Below are 22473 nucleotides of genomic sequence, written 5' to 3'. Positions count from 1 at the left end.
GAAATAATAATAATTGGAGATTTCAATATTGATTTCAAAAAAGCTTCTAATAAACTAAATAGTTTTCGTGATATCATTTCTACTTTTGGCTTAACCATAAATACTAACAAAATTACTAGAATCACAACTAGATTAGCAACTTGTTTAGATAACATCTTAACAAACAGGAGCAGTGAGATAGTTGGTTTTCTCTCTTGTATTTCTGATCATCTTCCTAAATTTCTCTACTTACAAACAAAATCTGAAAAAAAATCATAGTCCTAATTCATAAAAAAGACATACAATAAGTAATGGCATCCTGATGTTAAAACAGTCGTTAAATAACGTTGACGTTTGTCCCAAAGTCGTTTCTCCCAAAACAGAATTAGCTTAATTTATTACCGAAATGTATGTAAAGTTACCTCAAATAAATTTTCCAATAAAAAAATCACAAACTCATAGTAAAGCTCTAATTTCTGTGTTTGATGATGAAGTAATAGTAATGCGAGAAATCAGCAATTCTCTTTTCTCTTCTTTTCAAAGTTATGAATTATCACAGAAACAAATTTCAAAATAAAAAGTCTGTGAAAGCGTGATTACATCAAATGATTTGAATAATTACTTTACTTCAGTTGCTAAACATATTAGAAGTTCTTTTAATTCCACAAATAAAAATGTAGCCATGAGTTTTAGATGAAATTGAAAATTATCGTCCCATCTCAATCGTTTCCATTTTCGGCAAAATTTTTGAGAGTATTTTAAATGTTTTGATAGAATATCTAAAAAAACACAAAATACTTCACTTTAATCAATATGGCTTTAGAAAAAAGTGTAGCACTACACTAGCTATACAGAAAATTGTGAGAGATATAGTTGATGGCTTGGAAGAAGGTCATTTTGTGTCTTTTACATTGTGTGACTTATCCAAAGCTTTTGACTGTGTTTCGCATGAATTACTGTTGGAAAAAATACATAAACACTGTTAATCTATTTAGACCATACTTAACAAATAGAAAACAGGCAGTTTTTCTTAATAGCAGCTATTCTGAGTTTAACATTGTCGAATATGGAGTTCCTTAAGATTCAATATTAGGACACACTTTGTTTCTTATTTATCTAAACGATTTATTTTATTTTATTTTTCCTATAAAATGTGTTTGCTTGGCATCTGCCACGTTGTATCTCATCTGTTGAGAGTTGTATCCTCATTAATACTGATATTAATCAGCATAATATAAAAATTAAGAAAGATGGTGGTACCCAGAAAGCAAAAAACTGGTTTTTACATAATGGGCTGAAACTAAATGAAGAGAAAAACCAGAATTTGATTTTTAGGTCCGATTGGAAGTATATCTCAAGAAATAGTGTTAAATTATTAGGAATATTAATTTAAAAATTACTTCTAATTTTTTTGTCATTCAATTCCTATTAGTATAAATTTTTTACAACAATTTTAATATTAGTAGATTTATATCCATTCTTTTTACGTGTATTTCTATTTTGCTCTGTATTCTGTCATTTTCTCACTGATTGATTAGCTATTCAGTTTTTTGCTTTCGTCTTCATTTCTATGTTAATAAGTCCTATAATTTCGTACAATACAAATTAGTGTAAAAATTTTTAAATCATTATTTATTCAATTGTCTCCATGAAACTAATTTTTAACATAAAAAATATTTTAATTAATCTATTTTATCAGTGAACAGCTCAAAGAAATTTTAAAATTTACTCAGATATAGAATCTGCAGTTCACTAAGTGAATTTATATATATATATATATATATATATATATATATATATATATATATATATATATATATATATATATATATATATATATATATATATATATATATATATATATAAACACATATATTATATACACAATTTATGACCTTTTTTATAGTGTATTCTTATGTATGAGAGAGTAATAAAAAAATAAATTATGTATGCAAATCCCTAAACTGTTCATACGGGTGACTCAATGAAAAACAGATATTTGTCAACAAGTTTACAGAAGTATATAGGAAAACAATTTTAAATTGAGTATGACCACCAGGTATAAAGGTTGGAGCAGAATAGAATACAATAGTTGTGAGGGTTACTAATCCCTAAATAAGGTTGCCAGTGTCGGAGTGATGGAGGTTAACAGGTACTAATGAATTTGCAAGAAATGTAAGATGTTTATTTTATTGGTTATATATAACCAATAAAAGTTTAATAAGTACCTACCTATTTGCAAAATAAAGTTTAATTCTTTAGATAAAATAAAACGTTTTATTTTATCTATTTGCAAAATAAAGTTAAGTTTAATTCTTTGACAATTTGCAAAATAAAGTTTAATTCTTTAGATAAAATAAAACGTTTTATTTTATCTGAAATGAGTGCATTCCACGAAGTAAGGGTTTCAACAATCAAACATTTAATTCTTTAATTCCAGGAATCTACGACAGTAATTGACTAGATAATTACCTTCTAAACTTATTCCACAGAAAATGTGATAGTGGGTTTTTCCATTTTGTATATAGGAAGGTCCAAGTGGCGTATTCAAAATTCTTAACAGTTCACTAAAAGTAGGTACTTCAGGTGCAAGGTGCAGTTTATTGTGTATACTAGTGTTATGGAAAATTTGGAAGTGCCGTGTAAACGCCGAAAAATTGGTCCTCTAACAGTTAATGAAAAAACATTAATATTTAATTGTTTTAAATCATTTACAGACAAACGTTTATGTGAAAGTGTTGATGAGACCGTTGAGTTTAGTTAGCAGTACACTTGGTGTTGGGAAATCTACGATTTACAGAGTTATTAAAGAAGAGAAATGTGGTAGTTTTCAAATGCCACGTAATGCTCCATGGAAACCAAAATTTCAAATAGAATATCATTTTAAAGAAGGACTTCGACGGAAAGTGCATGAATTCTTCTTTAGACAAGAATTTCCAACATTGGATAAAGTTCTTGTCTCAGTTTGAGATGATAAGGATTACCCAGAAATGAGTCGAAGTACGTTATGGAAACTTTTAAAAGAAATAGACTTCCGCTGGAAAAAGAATCCCAGAAAGTCTATTTTATTAGAAAGAAGCGATATTGTCATATGGAGAAGACATTTTCTAAGAACCATAAAGGAAATGAGAAACCAAAAAAGAAAAATATTTTATCTTGATGAAACATGGATCAACGAGGGTCATACACCAAATAAATTTTGGCAGGATGAAACTGTTACAAGTCAAAGGCACGCTTTTGTAAATAACTTATCTACTGGTTTAAACCCACCATCAGGAAAGGGACGCAGGCTGATAATAGTACACATTGGCAGTTCAGACGGTTTTGTTGAAGGTGGTTTATTAACTTTTGAATCAACTCGTACCGGTGACTACCATGAAGACATGAACGCTGATGTCTTTCAAGAATGGTTTGAACAAATGATAGATCTTCTTCCTAAGAACTGTGTAATAGTAATGGATAATGCAAGTTATCACTCCAGACTTATAGAAGGATTGCCCACAACCAAGTGGTTAAAAAAAGACTTGCAGAATTGGCTGAGTTCAAAAAATATTACGTACCATCCCGGATCTATAAAAAAGGAACTTTATTCGTTGTGTGCCCTTCATAAAGAAAAATTTAAAAAATACGAAATTGATGAAATTGCCAAAAATCGTGGAATGACAGTACTTAGATCCCCACCATATCATTGTGAATTAAACCCTATTGAACTGGTATGGGCACAGATAAAGAGTGAAGTTTCAAGAAAAAATACCACTTTTAAAATTCATGATGTTAAACAGTTGTTTTTGGAGGCCGTAAATAATGTAAAACCTGAAAACTGGGAAAAGGCAGTAAATCACACTATTAAAGAAGAGGAAAAAATGTGGAAGCTGGACAATATTACTGATAAAATGATCGAGCCAGTTATTATAAATCTTGGTTCTGAAAGTTCATCTTCTGAATCTGATTTGGATTTGTAACAAGTAGCTGTAAGTTTTATATTAATATTTTTATTCATCTATTTAACATACCTTAGACGGTTTTAAGAATTCTTTTTCTCTTTTGTAATTTTTAAAAATTAAAAATAATGTGAATTTTTTAAAACCCTTTTTAATGTAGGCCAGTCAGTTCTAATATAGTGTGTGATAAAAGAGGTCACTTTTGTTTACATACACATAACACTTTATAACACTGAAATAATTCATTTATTTTTTACAATTATTCAAAATAATTTTTCAATTAATCTTGAGCACGCCCATGGAGTGGTCGGAACTACCAGTTAAAATTATGCTAATTACTCTCTCGTTCATAAAAATAAACTATAAAAACCACCGTTTATTTTATTTAATACAATATAGAAATAAAAAAAAATAAAGATCGTGTACAATTTATTATCTATTCCTTAGAACAAAAGAAAACTTAATTTTGTTATCTCCCTTTTAAACGAAGTTATTTAATTTACTGTAAAAATTTTTCTAATTAAATATCTTAAAAAATCAAACAAAATTTTATTATATACCAATTATCTAATTTGTGAATTTAATTCTTTTTATTCAATTACTTTATGATATGGGTTTAAAATACATATATGGTACAAATACAACGCTTATTTCATAAATAATTTGACTGACCTTTTTGATTTACTCTTTGCGATGTTTCCCGACGGACATTGATTTATTATCGCTTTATTATTGATTGAACTACTCTGCTATCATTAACTTAACTCACAAACAACAACTTATACTTATTTTTGACATACTGTTCTTAAACTAGACTTCTTGTTGTGGATGGTAAAAATACAGTGTTTGAAATCTCCTGATTCAATTTTCAAATCGACTGTCCTATTCTCTTACCCTCGTTCTTCCTCGCCAATCATACACATTGATTCTTTCTACCTATCTTTAAAATTTCCTATTTTTAAATTTTAAGAAATCAATCGTTACCCACTTAGGGTTTTCCCTAAATTAACAGAAGATAATACCGACTAATCTTTCTTTTGTGTCTACAGACAAATCCGTATTTGTAAAAGATAACGTCTAATTCATAGGTAACCTTCGAAGAAAAATAATATACAAACCATTGTCTATCAAACATTAATTTGAAATTTTTATTTGATACATAAAGTCCATATAGTCCATTTCCATCATATTGATAGCACATTATGTATGCAAATCCCTAAACTGTTGATACGGGTGACTCAATGAAAAATAGATATTTGTCAACAAGTTTACAGGATATAGGAAATTACATATAGGAAAATAATTTTAAATTGAGTATGACCACCAGGTATAAAGGTTGAAGCAGAATAGAATACAATAGTTTTGAGGGTTACTAATCCCTAAATAAAGTTGCCAGTGTCGGAGTGATGGAGATTAATAGGTACTAATGAATTTGCAAGAAATGTAAGATGTTTATTTTATTGGTTATATATAAAATAATTTGTGGCCGTAACAGGGGCCGATTTGTAAAAAAATGAATATTATTTTAATCAAATTCCATTTCAGATTCACTGCTTTCTTCAGAATCTAAGTAAGCTTCAACTCCAATGGTTACCAATTATTACCGGTTCCAGCATTGCATCAGTCATATTATCCAAATTCCACATTTTATTTTCTTCCTTGTGAGCATGACTAACAGCATTTTTCCAATTTTCTGGAGTTACTTTTGATAAGGAATGTTCTATTAATTGTTGTAAGTCTTCTAATTTAAAAGTTTTGTTGTTGCGTCCGACTTCACCCTTTACTTGAGACCATATATTTTCTATCGGATTCAGATCACAGTGGTATGAGGGTAAACGTAAAATAATTACATCACGGTTTAACGGTTTAATTTCATCAATTATATATTTTTTATAAGCTGCTTTATGTTGCCTTACAATAGGTAATAATTCCTTTTTTGTCGAATTGTCCTTGTACTCAATTGCGTGTTTATTCAACCATTCGATTATCTCTCCTTTTTTCCATGCCGTTGTTGGCAATTTTCCTGCTAGTCTTGAATGGTAACTAGCATTATCCATGACTATGACAGAATTTTTTGAAATTAAATCCAACATTTGCTCAAAATATTCTTCAAAAACGTCAGCAGTCATTTCCTCGTGGTAATCTTTGGTTGATTTTGAGGCAAAACTTAATAATCCACCATTGACAAAACCGTATTCGTTTCCAATATGGGTTATTATGAGTCTGCGTCCTTTTCCAAAGGGAATATTGTTTATTCCAGTAGATACACCTTCGATGAATGCCTGACGGGAACTTTTCACATTTCTATCAACCCATAGATATGGTACAGTATTACCTTCATTTAGCCAAGTCTCGTCCAAATAAAAAATTGCTTTTCCTTCTTCTCGGTACTTTTTAATAGTTCTTAGATAATCTCGTCTCCAACATACAATGTAATCTTTTTCAATTAAAACGGATTTTCTTCTATTCTTTTGCCAACGAAATCCCATCTCTCTCAATAGTCCCCATAATTTCTTGTTGCTTATGATTGGTAACTCTTCGTTTTCTCAAATTAATGTTTGGATTTTGTCCAATGTTGGAAATTATTTGTTAAAAAAAAATGAGTGGACGCTGCGTCTTATCATGTTTTTATGTATTTCTTCAATTTCCAAGGGTTTACTCCCTCCACTCTTCTTGGGAGATGAAACAGTTCCTCCTTTTCTTTTTTTTAGGAATCTATAAATTGTTGCTTCTCCAACCCCTGTCATATTTGAACACATGTTAACGATTTCACGAACGAGTGCATCGTGTACATTTAATATTATATTTTTCTCTCTTAGACTGAAGGCACCTTTAAAACTACACTTAACCGGGATAAAACCTGTTGTCGACGTCATTTTTAAATGCAAATAACAAAATATCGACACCAAAAACGTAGGTAGGTAAGACATGAACAATGTACATCTACAAACTAAATGGAAGATGCAAACAATTTCTAATTTATATTATTGGCATAAGCTGTAATGTGGCATAAAAACTACTTAAACTATCATTAGTAAAGCCCAGTAATTCCAGGTAATCGTTCAAAAAAGGTATTCTTTTTGTGTCAGGCGATAACTTGTATAGAAAACAATAATCACCTTTAAATTACTGTTTACATTAATTTATTTCGTGAAACATTGAATTCTCTCGTTAATCACCCGTGTATAATTAACAATGCACAAAAAAAATATAGTGAGATTAGTGGACACTTATTTTACAGAAGATTTTTTAAAAGATAATTAATTGTTGACGGCATCTTAAAATATTAATTTTTTTATATATTTCAAAACAAGGGTGACGCCTATGGTTTTTTGACCTGTTGAGGATTTGCATACATAATGTGCTATCAATATGATGGAAAAGGACTTTAACCATGTATAATTATTTGTAAGATTTTAAACAGTATTTAATACTTTCTTAATAACCGAAATTCCCGAAATGTTTTTCCTATACAAATTGTTCTTAGAAACTATTCACTATTGAAGTCCACTGTTTTTCGAAAACACTTCTTCCGAGGAAGGCGATAATCATCAGACTTCCTCGGAAAACCTTAAAAAAAGTTAAAAGAAAGATAATGACATACGCACATGACATAAAAATGCAGTAAGACCTATTTGTCAGGAAATAACCAAATATAGTGAAACTATGAAGGCGTAGTGGGCTCAATAGTAATCACTGCATATTTCCAATGGTTTTTATACCGAAAGGAAGACCCGATGGAGTAAGTACAGTTCAACAATTGCACATTAAAAGTGTGTTCTAAGAACTTAATAGCAGCCTTGCTGGATTACATTTTGGACTCAACAGAATACTTGTCAGAGTTCAAGACAGATTTTACTATACTAATTGTCAACGAGATGTAGAAGATTGGTGTAAGAAATACGATTTGTGTAACGGTAGAACAGGACTTAGAACAAGAAGTCGTGATAAAATGCCACAATAACATTTCTGAGAGCCTTTTCAATTATTTGGAGTGAATATTCTCGTTCCACGTCTGATGACAGAGGCAGGGAAGAAGTACTTAATGGTAACAATGGATTATTTTTCAAAATAATCCATTGTGAAATTGTACTCCTTTTTAACCAAGTAGCGACCACAGTAGCAAAAGTATTCAGAACACATGTCGTATCAAGTCATGGAGTTCTTTTCGAGTTACATTCTGATCAAGGATGAAATTTTAAATCAGAGTTATGGCAAGAATTAACGAAAATATTCGACATTAAGAAAACTCACACTACGCCTCTCCAATGTTTGTTGGTAATATTAAAAAACATCTTTCCATTACCAATGTTTGTTGGTAATATTAAAAAACATCAGGATACTTTAACTCCTTTATTTCTGCTAGCCTATAGAAGTTTCAAACATAAAGAGACTGGTTATTCTCCATCGAATTTAATCACCGAAAGAGAAATGAAGATTCATCAAGATCTTATCTTTGAAAGATTGCCTCCCTGCGAAGAAGAACATTCATCCTTAACATACATCGAAAATTTGTAAGAAAAATTGGAAAAAAATCTACGAATTTTCTTATAAAAGTTTGAAGCTTCAAAGTGATAAAACAAAGGCCAGGCTCGACATACATGCTATTGGAACAACTATTATAAATTGTGAAACGTCAAGATAGATCTGTAATATATTCCCATTGTACAGATAATGTATATTTTATTTGGTATACGTAAAACTCACAGTCTGTCATTTCTTATCACAAATCATTATATAATTTGTATATTATTAAGTCCTACTCAATAATTTTTAGGTTTTTGACAACATTCTTTCGTTTATTTTATCGATTAATAACTCTGCCAGGCCGACTTATAATTCGATAAAATAAACATTTTGATTCAAAATCGTCTGCTTTCGTCAAAATATTATATATTTATATTTAATAGAAAATAAACAAATTATTGTTAATCGGCGCAATAAAATTTGTCTAATTCTGGATTTTAATATGATGAACAGAATAATTTACATAATTGTGTTGTAATAATAATATCTTTAAATTATTTAATTCTCTTGCATTATCGATGTGTCTTATTTTTATTCTAAGTTTTTAATGACCAAATGGCCATTAGCGAAAAATTAATGGATTACATTAGGTACAATTACTGCATTACAATTTGGTTTATTAAATATTCTGGTACTTATTAATGTCTTTCAAGAAATTCAGAGTATTATTAATATAGAAGTGTTCTTGTTGTATCTTGTTGTTACTTCGTCGTTGATTGTAGAGGGGACATTCACATAGTATGTGCATTAGTTTTTTTTTCCTCTATGTATGCAAATAATTTCTGTATAGATAAATACAAATTATTGTTTATTCATTGTTCTCTAATAATAAATGAATTTTACGTTTACTGTTTTTAAAATTTACTTAAACTAGGTATCTAGTTCTTTGGCATAACGTCGGCTTAAGATGCAAATGGCCTAACTCCACTTTTAGCTCAAATTAACATTTTAGGTTGGTTGGGTTCATAAAAATTAACCGCGTCGACTTAAATACGCCTAACAACCGAAATGTCAAAAATGCCGCGACAAAATACCAGTCGAAACTCGCCTATCTCCGGCTTGATTTTCAACAATACGCAGTTGGCCTAACTCCCAGTGTGTAATGGTAATAACAGGTGAAACGTTGTTGTTCTTAATTTTATGTGCATAAAACAATATCTGACGTAAGTATCAATAATTTTTTAATGCTTTAATTACCTTTGACGTTCAAATTATCTAGAGAATATAAATTTAGTATTTAATTTTTGTGCGTTCTTGGGTAAATCTGATGTTAAAATATCGTGTTGGAGTTAGGCAATTTTCATTTTATATTTACTTAGTTTGGATAGGAGATAGGCCATTATAGTTTCGATGATAAACCACATAGGTACCTACCTTTAATATTTTTTTCCCTATAATAACATTCTGAATTTTTGCTTAGCTAGGTACATAAAAGTATACTTTCTAATTAACGCTGTATATTTCAGAATGAATCCGCAATCCCGTGCGATGAAAATGTTTTTATTGGCTAAGCAAAACATCCAGAAAAAGCCCAACAGACAAAGCGATGCCGAAAGCGATGTAACAAGAGATTTGTTAACATTTTGTGATACTTTTGATCAAGATAAGGATTTATCTACACTCTTAACTGATAGTACTAATCTAGCAAGCTCCTCAGCATCTAATCACCACTTATTAGCTGACGACAATTTAATTACTGATGATGATTTACTCACCTAGCTGAAGAAAAAGTTGCTAACCTGAATTTTATCTCCTCAAATTTTCCTGAAGATGAAATCAACATTGAACCAGAAGATCGTCAGAATTTCGTTCCAGAATCAATTCATGGTGAAGAAGTGCCAACCTCCATTTTGGAAGAAGAAGTTATTGAAGCTTCTTCTAGTCTTTCAGATAAATCTTATGAACCCAGTGAAAATGAAACAAGTTCAAGTGAAAATGAAGTACTAGAAGAGCTACAAAATAACACTCCAATGCAAACCTCTTCACGGACACGCAGAAAGAGACGTCATATAGATCAAAAGGAATGAAAGAAAAATAAAAATAAGATTTTGAGACAAGAAGGAAAGGAATATTTTGGAAAACAAAAGCAAGAAGAAAAATGGAAGTATGATATTAAAAAAAAAGCAAAAGCTATAGGACCGAGATGCAAATGCAGTGGTAAATCAGTAATGAATAATGGGAAATCAGTAATGAAGTGCAATGAGATAACAGAAGATCAAAGAACAGAAATTTTTACAAGATTTTGGAATTTTTTGTGGAACGAAAAACAATTGTTTCTAAGGACGCTGGTTGAAAAGAAAAGTACTTCAAGAGCTAGGGATCCAAAAAAAAGAGAACGAGTCAAGAAGGGAATTTTCCTATATATATTTTCTTCAAACAACATCCAAGATAAGAGTGTGCAAAACAATGTTTTGCAATACTCTTTCAGTTGCACCAAGAACTGTTGCACATTGGTTGATTGAAAAAAATAAATCACAACACATTGCAAATGATTTGGTGGATGATGACCTTAATGATACGCGTGATAATAATTCCTCCCAAATAGTTATTCCTAGAAAAGCGAAAATCGACAAACAAAAAGAAAATTTGTGCAATTTCTTTACAGTTCTTCCAAAACTAGAGTCACATTATTGTCAAAAGAGAACAAAGAAATTATACCTTAAAAGATCTTGGCAAACAAAAATGGAATTATACCGGTTTTATAAGAATGACTGGTATACAAAAAACGATTCACAACCGCTATCTATTGCAGCATTTAATAACAGTTTCGACGATTTTAATTTAGCACTTTTTTCACCTAAAAAGGACGAATGTGATACGTGTGTGGGTTACAAGACTGGTAATATTGACGAAGCTACCTATCAAGAACATCAGAAGAAAAAGGAGGAGGCACGAAAGGAAAAAGAGGTTGACAAAACAAAAGAAGATATAAAAGTTTTTTCAATGGATTTGCAATCAGTTCTACTGAGTCCAAAATCTAATGTCAGCGCTCTATATTATAAAACAAAATTAATAGTCCATAATTTTACAATTATGGACATTAAATCCTTGGATGGATATTGTTTCCTCTGGCATGAGGGTCATGCTGGACTAACTGCCAACACATTTGCTACCATCATTTACAAGTTTTTAGAGACTAATATTATACCCCAAAAAAATTCTACTAGTAAAGTCATTTTGTACAGTGATGGTTGCACTGGACAAAACAGAAATGCAATTCTTGCCAATGCACTTTTCAACTTTGCACAAAAGCATGGGATTACAATTGAGCAAAAATTTTTAGAAAAAGGGCATACGCAAATGGAGTGCGATTCAATGCACTCCACAATCGAGCGAAAACTAAAAAACCGAGTCATAAATGTCCCAGCAGACTATGTCAATATTTGTCAAACTGCTCGTATAAATCCGAAACCCTACGTGGTGGAGTACTTGGATCATACATATTTCAAAAACTTTCAAGAAGTTCAATACATTAGTTCCATCCGTCCTGGTAGATCGTCAGGTGATCCTACTGTAACAAACATTAGAGCACTTCAGTATAATGAACACGGAATTCTCTTTAAAATCAGGCATACAGAAGAATGGATGCCTTTGCCTTACAGAATCACGAAAAAAGATAAAAAAATCTGGAATTTAGAAGAGTTGCCGTTAATGTATCCGATTCCAATACCAATTACATCGGAAAAATTTCAACACTTAATGGACCTTAAATCGTCAATTCCTAAGGACTTTCATTTTTTTTATGATAACTTACCACATTATTTGTAAAATGCCTCTTTCTTTTTGTCTTTTGTCTTGTGTTGCCGTCTTTAAATTTTTTTTATACTTAAGTTGCACAATTAATTAGATTATTGCCTATCTCCTGATGCCAACCCATGCTCAGGGAACGCATATTACCTAACTCCCAATTTTTCAAGAATAAAGCCTATTTTTGACAGGAGCAAGTATTTTCTATGTTGTAGCATTAAACAAAATAAAATATTTTGAAAACTTACCTTGTTTTATTATATTTTCTAATTCTGACAAGTTTTTGCATCTCCTGAATAATTTAAATTTTTGGAGTTAGGCCATTTGCATCTTAAGCCGACGATAACATTTTATTTTAACACGATATTACATATTATAACAATCATGCTAGATGCATTCTAGGGCTTGATATATTACAAAAACTTCTGCAAAATATATAGATCAATTCTGGTTTAACTTAAATATTAGGGATTCTTAGTGATCCTGAATATATACAGGGGGGAACAGCCAAATGGGAAGTGTTCAACAAATCGTTTGGACATATCGATTGGTATTTTTAGAAGCGCATATTGTGTAATAAAAAAATTTTATACAGGGTGTATCACGTACCAGTGGTCAATACCAACTTTCTTATTTCAATTACAATACCCTGTATATTATCAAATTTTTAGATTTACCAAAATATTCTGGATATACCTCGTGTGCACTGTCCTAAACATTTCTTTAAGCGTTTTGGAAATATTAAGTGTTTTTAGATTTATGATATAAATTTGCTATAACACACTGAAAAAACTAATTAGTGATACTGTTTACTTCTTGATAATGTAAAAAAACTGCAACTATAGACATATTGCCTTACTACCGGTCCTATCCAATTTTTTTAAAAGACTTATAAAAGCCAGACTTATGCCAGTTCGGCTTTTTATCTAATAAATTTACCAGCTATGTTTTCTGTACTAGATTAGGTCTATCAAGCATTAAACACTAATATTTACACTGCCACTTTTTTTGTTACTATGTCAAAGCTTTTGATAGTGTAAATCACGACATTTTGTTAAAAAAACTAAATTTCTACGGAACTCGAGGTATTTCTTTGAATTGGTTCCAATCTTTCTTGAGGAATAGGTAACAACTAGATAGAGCAAATGATACTAACTCTAGTCACAAAAGCATTCTATGTGGAGTACCACAAGGTTCAGTATTGGGTCCTGTACTTTTTATTATCTTTATAAATGACATCACTAACTTAAAAATCGATGAAAAAATTAATGGATTGATTTTGTTTTGTTTCTATTGTAAATTCAGTATGACTATGGAGTGAATTAATATGCGATAAAAATTGATCAAATTGTCTGTTTCTGTAAAACATACCGGTACACCGTCTACGTATCTTGACCAATATGAAAACTGTTTGAATACGAGATGTTTTGAAATCTTTGTCTCTAGATGATCCATAAAAATATCTGATTGCAATCGGTTTAGAGGATTACCTATTATAAGTCCTGCACTGTTATTTATATATATTTGTATTTATTAAATTCAAAGTAGTCCTGGTTTATGGCAAAGCATCCGGCTCCACAAGCTTCGATGAGTACCGAAACTAATATGCAGTAAAACGAGTGGCTCCTAAATGTTCTGTGTGTGAAATATTTGTATGTCCCAACCGTTTCAGTGACGAGCGTCAGTTTTGACTAAAATTGCCCAGTTTACCAAATTAAACTTATAAAACCTAGAATGATAATTCCAATATTAGTGTTTATTATTATATAAGACAATAAAAAATGTGATACACCTGCGGTACACACAGCGTCTGTAGAAATTTTAGTCAAAACAAAAAACATGTTAATACACATTTGTGAACACATATAGTGTTTTAATACTCTAAAAAAAAATCAATTATCAACTTTTTCTATAATGGTCTGAAAAGAAAAATAATTTTTGAAATCTTGGCCTAATGAAAAATTAATTATTTCAAGCCCGGCAGTCAGTGGGTTAAACCTTTAATCATTTATGTAAATTAACTAAACAGTTATTGTTCTGTACAGTGATAATTAAAAAAAAATATGAAAAAAAGAATCTAGTGAGATTTTTCTTTGAACATTTTTCGGTGTATATCAAGCTTTTAAAAATTTCACTCTGACTTTTAAATCTATTATAGAATTATAGTAAAGAGTTCATTACCAAATCAAATTCGATCGTGGAAGTTCGTTTTCTTTCTACGAAATTCTTTTTTACATGATGTCCGTCATTTTCTGGAGTCAGTCACGTAAAATGCAAAATGCAAATATTTAGTGGAACATTTTAGGTCGTACGAGGAAATCAGGGCAGTATTTTCTTAAATTGACTTTGATACTATTATTTAAGATTTATCGGTGACTTATAAAATTATACCAAATTAAAACGTACCTTAAGTTTTATATGATTTAGTCACGGTAGATACAGCTTTTTTATAATATTTACTTCTAGTAGCAAAAGGGAAAAAAGTAATATTGAATTGTAAGAATCCAACTAACTACACTTAGATAGAAATTATTATAAAATTTAACAATAAAAATCCATTTCCGTTTCAAAGTTTAGTCATTATGGTTATGATTATTTTGGTTTGGTTATTATTAGACAAAACCCACGAAAATTAGGAACTTATTTATTTGTACGATTATTTTCTCAATTAGTGTAGGCTTTCATGGCCAAGGTCTTCTAATTGCATATGTATATATTTCCATTTCGAAAGCCGCCATTAATAATCCGGTTGTAGTGCCGCGCATTTGCTTATTATAAATCTGAAAAAGATATTGCTTTTTAGACTTAACGACAGTGTCGAATATTTTTATCACTAAATTTTCGTTTGCGAATGCAGCAGACAATATTTATTAAAAGCGATGCTGTTTGTTGATTAAGGTTACTACACGATCGATACAATGTTCTTTGTCTTTTAGTGTATTGGGTATATGTATAAGATGCCCCATTTGAGAAAACTTGTTTTTGTTTTCAGGGCGTTTTGGGGTAATGTGTTTACGCACTGTTGTAAATTTCTTGTCACTGATGGTGATTTGTCGGGAAACCTGCAAAAAAGAGTAAAGACCAGAGAAGAGTAAAGGAAAAAATAGAGAAAGTAACTGTTGTTTTAAATTTATTTATTAATTAACTTTACTTTTTGTTAACTCGCCGAAGGAAACTATGGCTGTTACCCTTCTAGAGTCAGGTATAATTTTTTAATGGGATCAATAATTCACAAAACACCAATCCCTCTCTATATGGATAAAAGAGCAAGAAGTGAGGTATTTACCTAAGAAGCTTAAAAGAGAAGTTGCCCTAAAGGAGTCAATGTATTCGTCAAATAGTTCGTTGCTCGTAGAGATTAGGAGGTTACCAATTTAATTCAGAGAAGGGAAGTTTTTTAATTACTATTTAAATGTGAATAAGCCACAATTAAAGGTTAAATTAATTTTATTCACGTTTCAATTTCCACTTCGCAAATCGTTTTCAAAATAGGTACTTTTGATTTCCGAAGTGGAAATTGAAACGTCAATAAAATTAATTTAACCTTTAATTGTGGCTTATTCCCATTTAAATAGTAATTACTTTAACATGCCACAAGAAAATGGCTTCAGAACAATATTAAGTGAAGTTTATTTTTAAGGTGTGATTCGATTTCGCTATACTTAATAGACAATCATTTATATTCCTCGTGTAATATTGTTCCCAATGTTCCTTTGCAGTTTAAAATACTATACTAATTTTTTGTTTTCTAAAAACTTCCTTTGTTTCATAAGGATTTTAACATTTACAGCATCTATTACACAAGTACGGCTAATACCGTTAACTCTTATGGTTTTCATTGATTTGAAGATGGCTGCTTCGCTAAGAATTTTTTCTGTTGGTTCCGATGGTTGATCAATTCTGCGTATCTGATTGACTCTTTTTGAAAGCTAGTATATAATATATATTTTTACGTATATATATATATATATATATATATATATATATATATATATATATACTAGCTCACCCGCCGAACTTTATATCACCTTAAAATTAAATAATGTATCAATGTTCAATAAGCTCCTTTCGAGTTAGTTAAGTTACAGAAATCTCTGGGTAATGAAATGAATCCGGTCGACGTAATGAAATGAATCCAGTCGACGGGTCCAGTGACTTTACCATTTCCAATATCTAACACACAATTGTATTTTGATCTTGTTGAAGCGTATTTACAAGCGGTCCCAAATTGGATGATGTTAGGCACACGTTTAGTTCGTCCACAGCAGTTGTTTTATGAATAATTATTTCATAAGGAACAGTTGGAAAATAGAATAATGGTTTCATCAAAAATGTTTCATTGTCGCGAATATCTTTCAAAGTTCTGTCCAGTCACTGTACACTGACCTCTTGCGGGCCAATGTGCATTCATCCAAATCAATTCATTTGTATATCTGTAAAATCTTCGCTATTGCTCTATTTATTGCCGATGTTGCAATCTGGTGTTTTATTAATTAGTATGTTTAATGGTTATTTCAAGGCAAAATTTGCAATTCGTTCGCATTCCAATAAAGTTTCAGATATTCTAGTACAGACTAGTCAGTTGTTTTTGATATAGCACAATCACAATACCACAGAATAAATAATAATCAGACTGCCCACTCTCAGATGCCGCCTTTGAAAATTGTCATTTTTAGAGATTATTAATTTGGTAAATTTGAAATAATTTATTAATATTCTTCAACTAATAGTACGAGTTTCTTAATATTGTTCTGAAGCTGTTTTCTTGTGGCATTTTAAATTAATTTATATTTAAATGGGAATAAGCCACAATTAAAGGTTAAAATACGTTTATTGACGTTTCAATTTCCACTTCGGAAATCGTTCTCAAAATACAAACATTAGTAAATTAAACATTTAACATTTACCATGAAAAAGGAATATAATAACACATTACTTTTTCTGGATGTTTTAATCTCTAAGAACGATACTGGATACGAAACTCAGGTGTATAGAAAACCAACACACACCAACAGATATTTAAATTTCAAATCAAATCACAATATTAATATTAAAAAGGGAATTATTAAATCCTTATACGATAGAGCCAAAATTACTTGTTCTAACGAAAATTCGTTCTTGGAGGAAAAACATTTGTTAACATCTGTTTTATTAAAAAATGATTATCCTTTATCGTTTATAAATAAGGAATTTTCAACAATCGATCGAATAGAACAAAACAAATTAGAACGAGATCCTACAGCATATGCAAGGAATAATACGAGAACAATAACAATATCATACATAAAAGGATTATCGGAAAAGCTTAAAAGGATAGGAAATAAATTCAACATTCAAAACAACAAACACGTTGAGATCTATCTTGTCCAAAACCAAACCTAACAATGAACAAGAAAGGACAAAGAATTGCATTTATAAAATACCTTGTGAATGCGATCAGTTTTATTTAGGTGAAACATCAAGACCATTAAATGTAAGAATAAGTGAACATCAATCCTATATTAAAAATAGAGAATTTGATAGATCTCAAATCTGTAAACACGCATGGGATAATGAACATAGGGTTCAATGGAATGATTCAAATATAGTACTAAAAGAAACGGATGGTAAAAAGAGAAAAATCAAAAAAGCGGCTCTAATTATGCTAAATGAGACCAATTGTGTCGCGAATTCCTCGGCAGAATGTAGTAGGATCTGGTTACCTATATTGAAAGAGGAAGTTATTAAAAGGAAAATACCAGTATTGGTAAGTCAGTAACATATAGAGAATACATCATTTATGTTTTTTAAATAACAAACATATAAAATCGGAATTTGGTGTTTATTGAAGGTAAACTAAATGCACGATCAAATACTTACCATGTCGGGATAGTATTATGAGGTTTTTTTCCTGGTTTTTCCCTCATAATTTACTATGGAATCACTAACAGGAGAATTTTACTGTCATCATGACATGTATTTGTCTTTTTAAAGACGAATTACATGTTATGATTTTTTCTGACGGATATACTCAAGTTAAAGTTGATTTCATGTAATCGAATGAACTATCTTATAAGTAAAGTCGTCCCAGGAACGCAACTCAACAATATTGGCAATATCATTTTAAAGTCTTCTACTTTAAAATGTATAAGGTATGCCTGAATTGTCAATATAGATGAGTCAGATAAAATTAAATTATTAGAAGGATTTTTCACTAAGTAACAAAAAACAAAATTTGTTTAATTTACTAATGTTTGTATTTTGAGAACGATTTCCGAAGTGGAAATTGAAACGTCAATAAACGTATTTTAACCTTTAATTGTGGCTTATTCCCATTTAAATATAAATTAATAGTACGAGATTATAAAAAATCTATATTGGAATCAAACAGCCCAAACATGAAGAATGAACGTATGGTGAGTGAAAACGTAACCATTTCGAGAGGGGTTAGACAGGGTTGTATTCTTTCGCCACTGCTTTTCAACCTGTACACAAAACAAATATTTCTAGAGGCACTGGAAGAGTACAACGAGGGCATCAAGATTAATGGCGTACCAATAAGTAATTTTCGATATGCAGATGATACTGTTATACTGTATGCCGATAACATCGAAGATTTACAGATAATGCTAAATAGAGTAAATACAACCTGCAACCAATTTGGACTGAAGATCAATAGAAAGAAAACTAAATTTATGGTGATCAGTAAAAAGAACATTCAATATATCGACCTGAATATTGAAGTCGAACGTATTGAAAGAGTACAATGATTTAAATATCTGGAATATACAGTAAATGAAGTGGGACCCAGAAGTAGAGATAAAGATCCGAATTGAAATAGCAAGATCCAAATTCATCAAAATGAGAAAGCTCTTAAGCAACCGCCACCTAAGCGTTAACCTCCGATGGCGCGCCACGAAATGCTACGTACTCTCTACGCTAATTTACGAAGTTGAAGGGTGGACGTTAACAGCAGCAACTATAAAGAAGTTAGCGGCTCTAGAAATGTGGCTGTATCGACGCATACTGAGAATACCTTGGACAAACAGAGTGACCAACACAGAGGTATTAAGACGAATGGGTAAAGAGGTGGAATTTTTACCAACTGTTAAAAGGAGGAAAGCGTCATACCTGGGCCATGTGTTCCGTAATGATAAGTACAGTCTGCTACAGGTTATCGTGGAAGGCAAGATTGAAGGTAGAAGAGGTTTGGGCAGAAAGAAGAAATGCTGGCTACGAAACTTGAGAGAATGGTTTCAAATACCAGAAGTTGCGAACATAATACATGCGGCACAAAACAGAGAAACCTATCGTTTGATGGTCGCCAACCTTCGGTGAAAACATAGAAGACAGCACATAAAGAATAGTACGAATATAATAGTGCATATTATGTCTATGGTTGCCGTAAATAAATTAAACCGTGTTAATTGTCTATGCACAACAGATAAAATTTCACTGAACAGCACTGGTTCCGTTTAAAAAATGGGTGATTCCGTCTGCGCGAACGAGATGCGCGTACTTATATTGTTAAGCAGAATGGGCATTCTGATTGTTTATTATTCTGTGACAATACATAATAATAATTACTTTTTAAAGATATTAAGCTAAATTTATTATTTATTTATAAATACGATTTATTAATATATAGTACATTGTGAATCAAATTATGTAAGAAATTAAAACATAAACAAAATTCTTACTCCAAAAGGCGGCAACACTGTAAACAATTTTGCCAAATGCTAAACTGTCATTGAGATTTGAAGTATTGCCATATCCGTAGCAATCTATTTAAATAAAATTATTATTTTGTGGAGGATTAAACTTAAATAGTTATTTCATAATCATAAAATTTATATTATTAATAATAAAAAATGTTTTTGGTTGTTTAATCAAAAATCTCAATATAATCATGGCTAAATTTTTCTGATTATTATACCATGTTGACGCCTATGAAAGATCAAGCAGTTACGTTTGGGTGTCGTATTATTAGCTGTGCTAGGGAAATTTGAACTCCAAGGTTGATGTTATGAAAATTTTAAATACAAGTGACGTCATTTGTATAAATCGTGATGTGCAATGTTTTTACTATGAAAAATAGTATAATTGAAGATATTGCACAAAAATACAATTTGAGAATTCTCCGCCTTCCGCCCTATCACTGTGAGCTCAACCCAATAGGGTTGGTTTGGAGCGAAGTCAAAAGATATAATATTGCCGCAGACAATAAAACTTTTAAAGAAGAAGTTAGGAATTTAATTACGGAACTTTACTCACAAGTTACCCAAGAAAGATTAAAAACTTGTATAAAACACGTAATAGGAGAAGAAACGGACATGTGGAGACACGACATGATGGATAATGATATTCTATAAATTATTATAAGGATTGATAGGACGGACAGTGACAATGATTTATTTGTAGTGACACGGATAAAGCTGTTGAACAGTAACGTAAGTTATGTTTAATTTATAATTAAAAAAATTACCAATTACTTTTATTTATTAAAAATAGTGCCTATTTCACTATTATATTATAAAACAAATGCAACAAACACTTTCCGTACAAACCTTTATATCAGCTGCATATAAATAAAAAACATAAAATAGTCTGAAACTTTAACACTATAAATCTTTTTTATTAACATATTTTTTTGGCCATTTCAAATTTCAGTCCATTTTCACAAATGATTACCCATAATACAACAATTCTAATGTTTTTGAGGAATACTATAGGTTTTCTAACAGCTTCCCTTATTATTTTGGACCAATACGATTCCAGATCTGAAAAATTGCCTAAATCTGTTTGGAAAAAAGCACAAATAATTCGGTGGCTTTCCGATCAAGAAATACTGTAACTTTTAACATATCTTTGTAATCTAACTACATGGTGAAAAAGAAAAAATGGCAATGTGTGCCGAAAAATTAAATTATTCGTAGGTATATATTTGAACAAAATGTAATGTACAGTGTATAAACCAATGGACACGAAATGAAAAAAAAAAAAAGGTTGGAATACCCACATAAGCAGACTGGGGGAGATACGTATCGTTAAAATAGCGAGAGATAATCACCAATCGACAGAAGAAATATCGGACGTCCGTGCAAAAGAAGGAGTGACAAACTTCCACACAGGTATTAATCCGCCAATGAACAAGCAGAATTCAATACAATACAAGCAGTATGATTATTAATTAAAAACAATATGTATCGAAAATTCAATAGCTAACGCCAGAATAAGAAAACATACCGCGGACACATTCTCTATTATTACTCGTTTAAAACAAATATTTGATATATCCATCAAAGAAGCTAACATACAGCTGAAAGTGTTTTCTGACCAGGGATCCAAATGATTTTGGCGTACGACGACGCCATCGACATAGGAAGTAGCATCTCCACAACCAGGAAATGTTTATAGAAATAGAAGAATAAGCAATTAATATTATTAATTTTTTTTAATTTATCCAAACGGATTAAAATAATCTCCAAAACGTTTTTGGTCCGGTCGGATTACCATCAGTAAAACCTAGAAGTAAGTATTTCCACGTTAAAATGATTGATACAAAAGGGTTCAAATTTTGACCATTAAACTAAAATTGTGGTAAATACTTACACTTTAGACGGAATTGAAACTAACTGCTTATATAAGAATCACAAGAACCTTGTCACTTGTGACTAATTGTAATTCCTGACCTAGTCAGTTGACTGGTTTCAATCGTTGGATGTAAACAATCATTTTTTGATCAGAGAGATGAGAGGTCCCTTTAAGCGATAACCTATGACATCGACCACGTGTCACCACATTCTTATAATCTAATAAATTTATCTTGTAATCTAAAGATTATTATACCTATAGATGTGGCTAGTTTCCATTATTCTAAGATGTAAGTATTTACCACGTTTAGTTTAATAGTCAAAATTTTAAACCTTTAGCATCAATCATTGTAACTTGGAAATACTTACTAATAGGTTTCACTGATAATGGCATAAGTATGGAATGTATGACAGTGAAAATTGGATTATAAACAAGATAAACAACAGTAAGATAATAGCAACAGAGATGGAATGCCTGTGAAGATGCTACAGAGTAACAAGAATGGATAGGAGAAGTAACGACGAAATAAAGCAAAGAACATCAATAGAAACAGACATACTAACATATATAGAACAAAAAAGACTAAAGTGGTATGGACATGTAAGAAGAACTAGCGACAGCACATGGATAAAGAGAATAACCGAATGGAGCCCCATAGGAAGGGGGAAAAGAGGACGACCCCGAAAATCCTGGAGGAACGAAGTAG

At 30.8% G+C, this 22473-nt stretch overlaps 1 protein-coding gene across 1 annotated transcript in view; it reads left to right on the top strand.

The window, feature by feature from the left end:
• The window catches only part of LOC140438625 (uncharacterized), a gene marked incomplete at its 5' end in the record, with an annotated part of 257371 nt that overhangs the window by 41347 nt on the left and 193551 nt on the right, over nucleotides 1–22473 (top strand). Inside the window, 2 exons of the mRNA XM_072528285.1 lie at nucleotides 10167–10376; nucleotides 11200–12100. Of these exons, the coding sequence (XP_072384386.1) occupies nucleotides 10167–10376; nucleotides 11200–12100 (1111 nt within the window). The remainder of the gene's footprint in view (nucleotides 1–10166; nucleotides 10377–11199; nucleotides 12101–22473) is intronic.

Source organism: Diabrotica undecimpunctata, chromosome 4 (assembly GCF_040954645.1).
Source record: "Diabrotica undecimpunctata isolate CICGRU chromosome 4, icDiaUnde3, whole genome shotgun sequence".
NCBI lineage: Eukaryota > Metazoa > Arthropoda > Insecta > Coleoptera > Chrysomelidae > Diabrotica > Diabrotica undecimpunctata.
The sequence above is the reverse complement of the archived record's forward strand: the minus strand, read 5'-3'. Positions and strand labels throughout refer to the sequence as shown.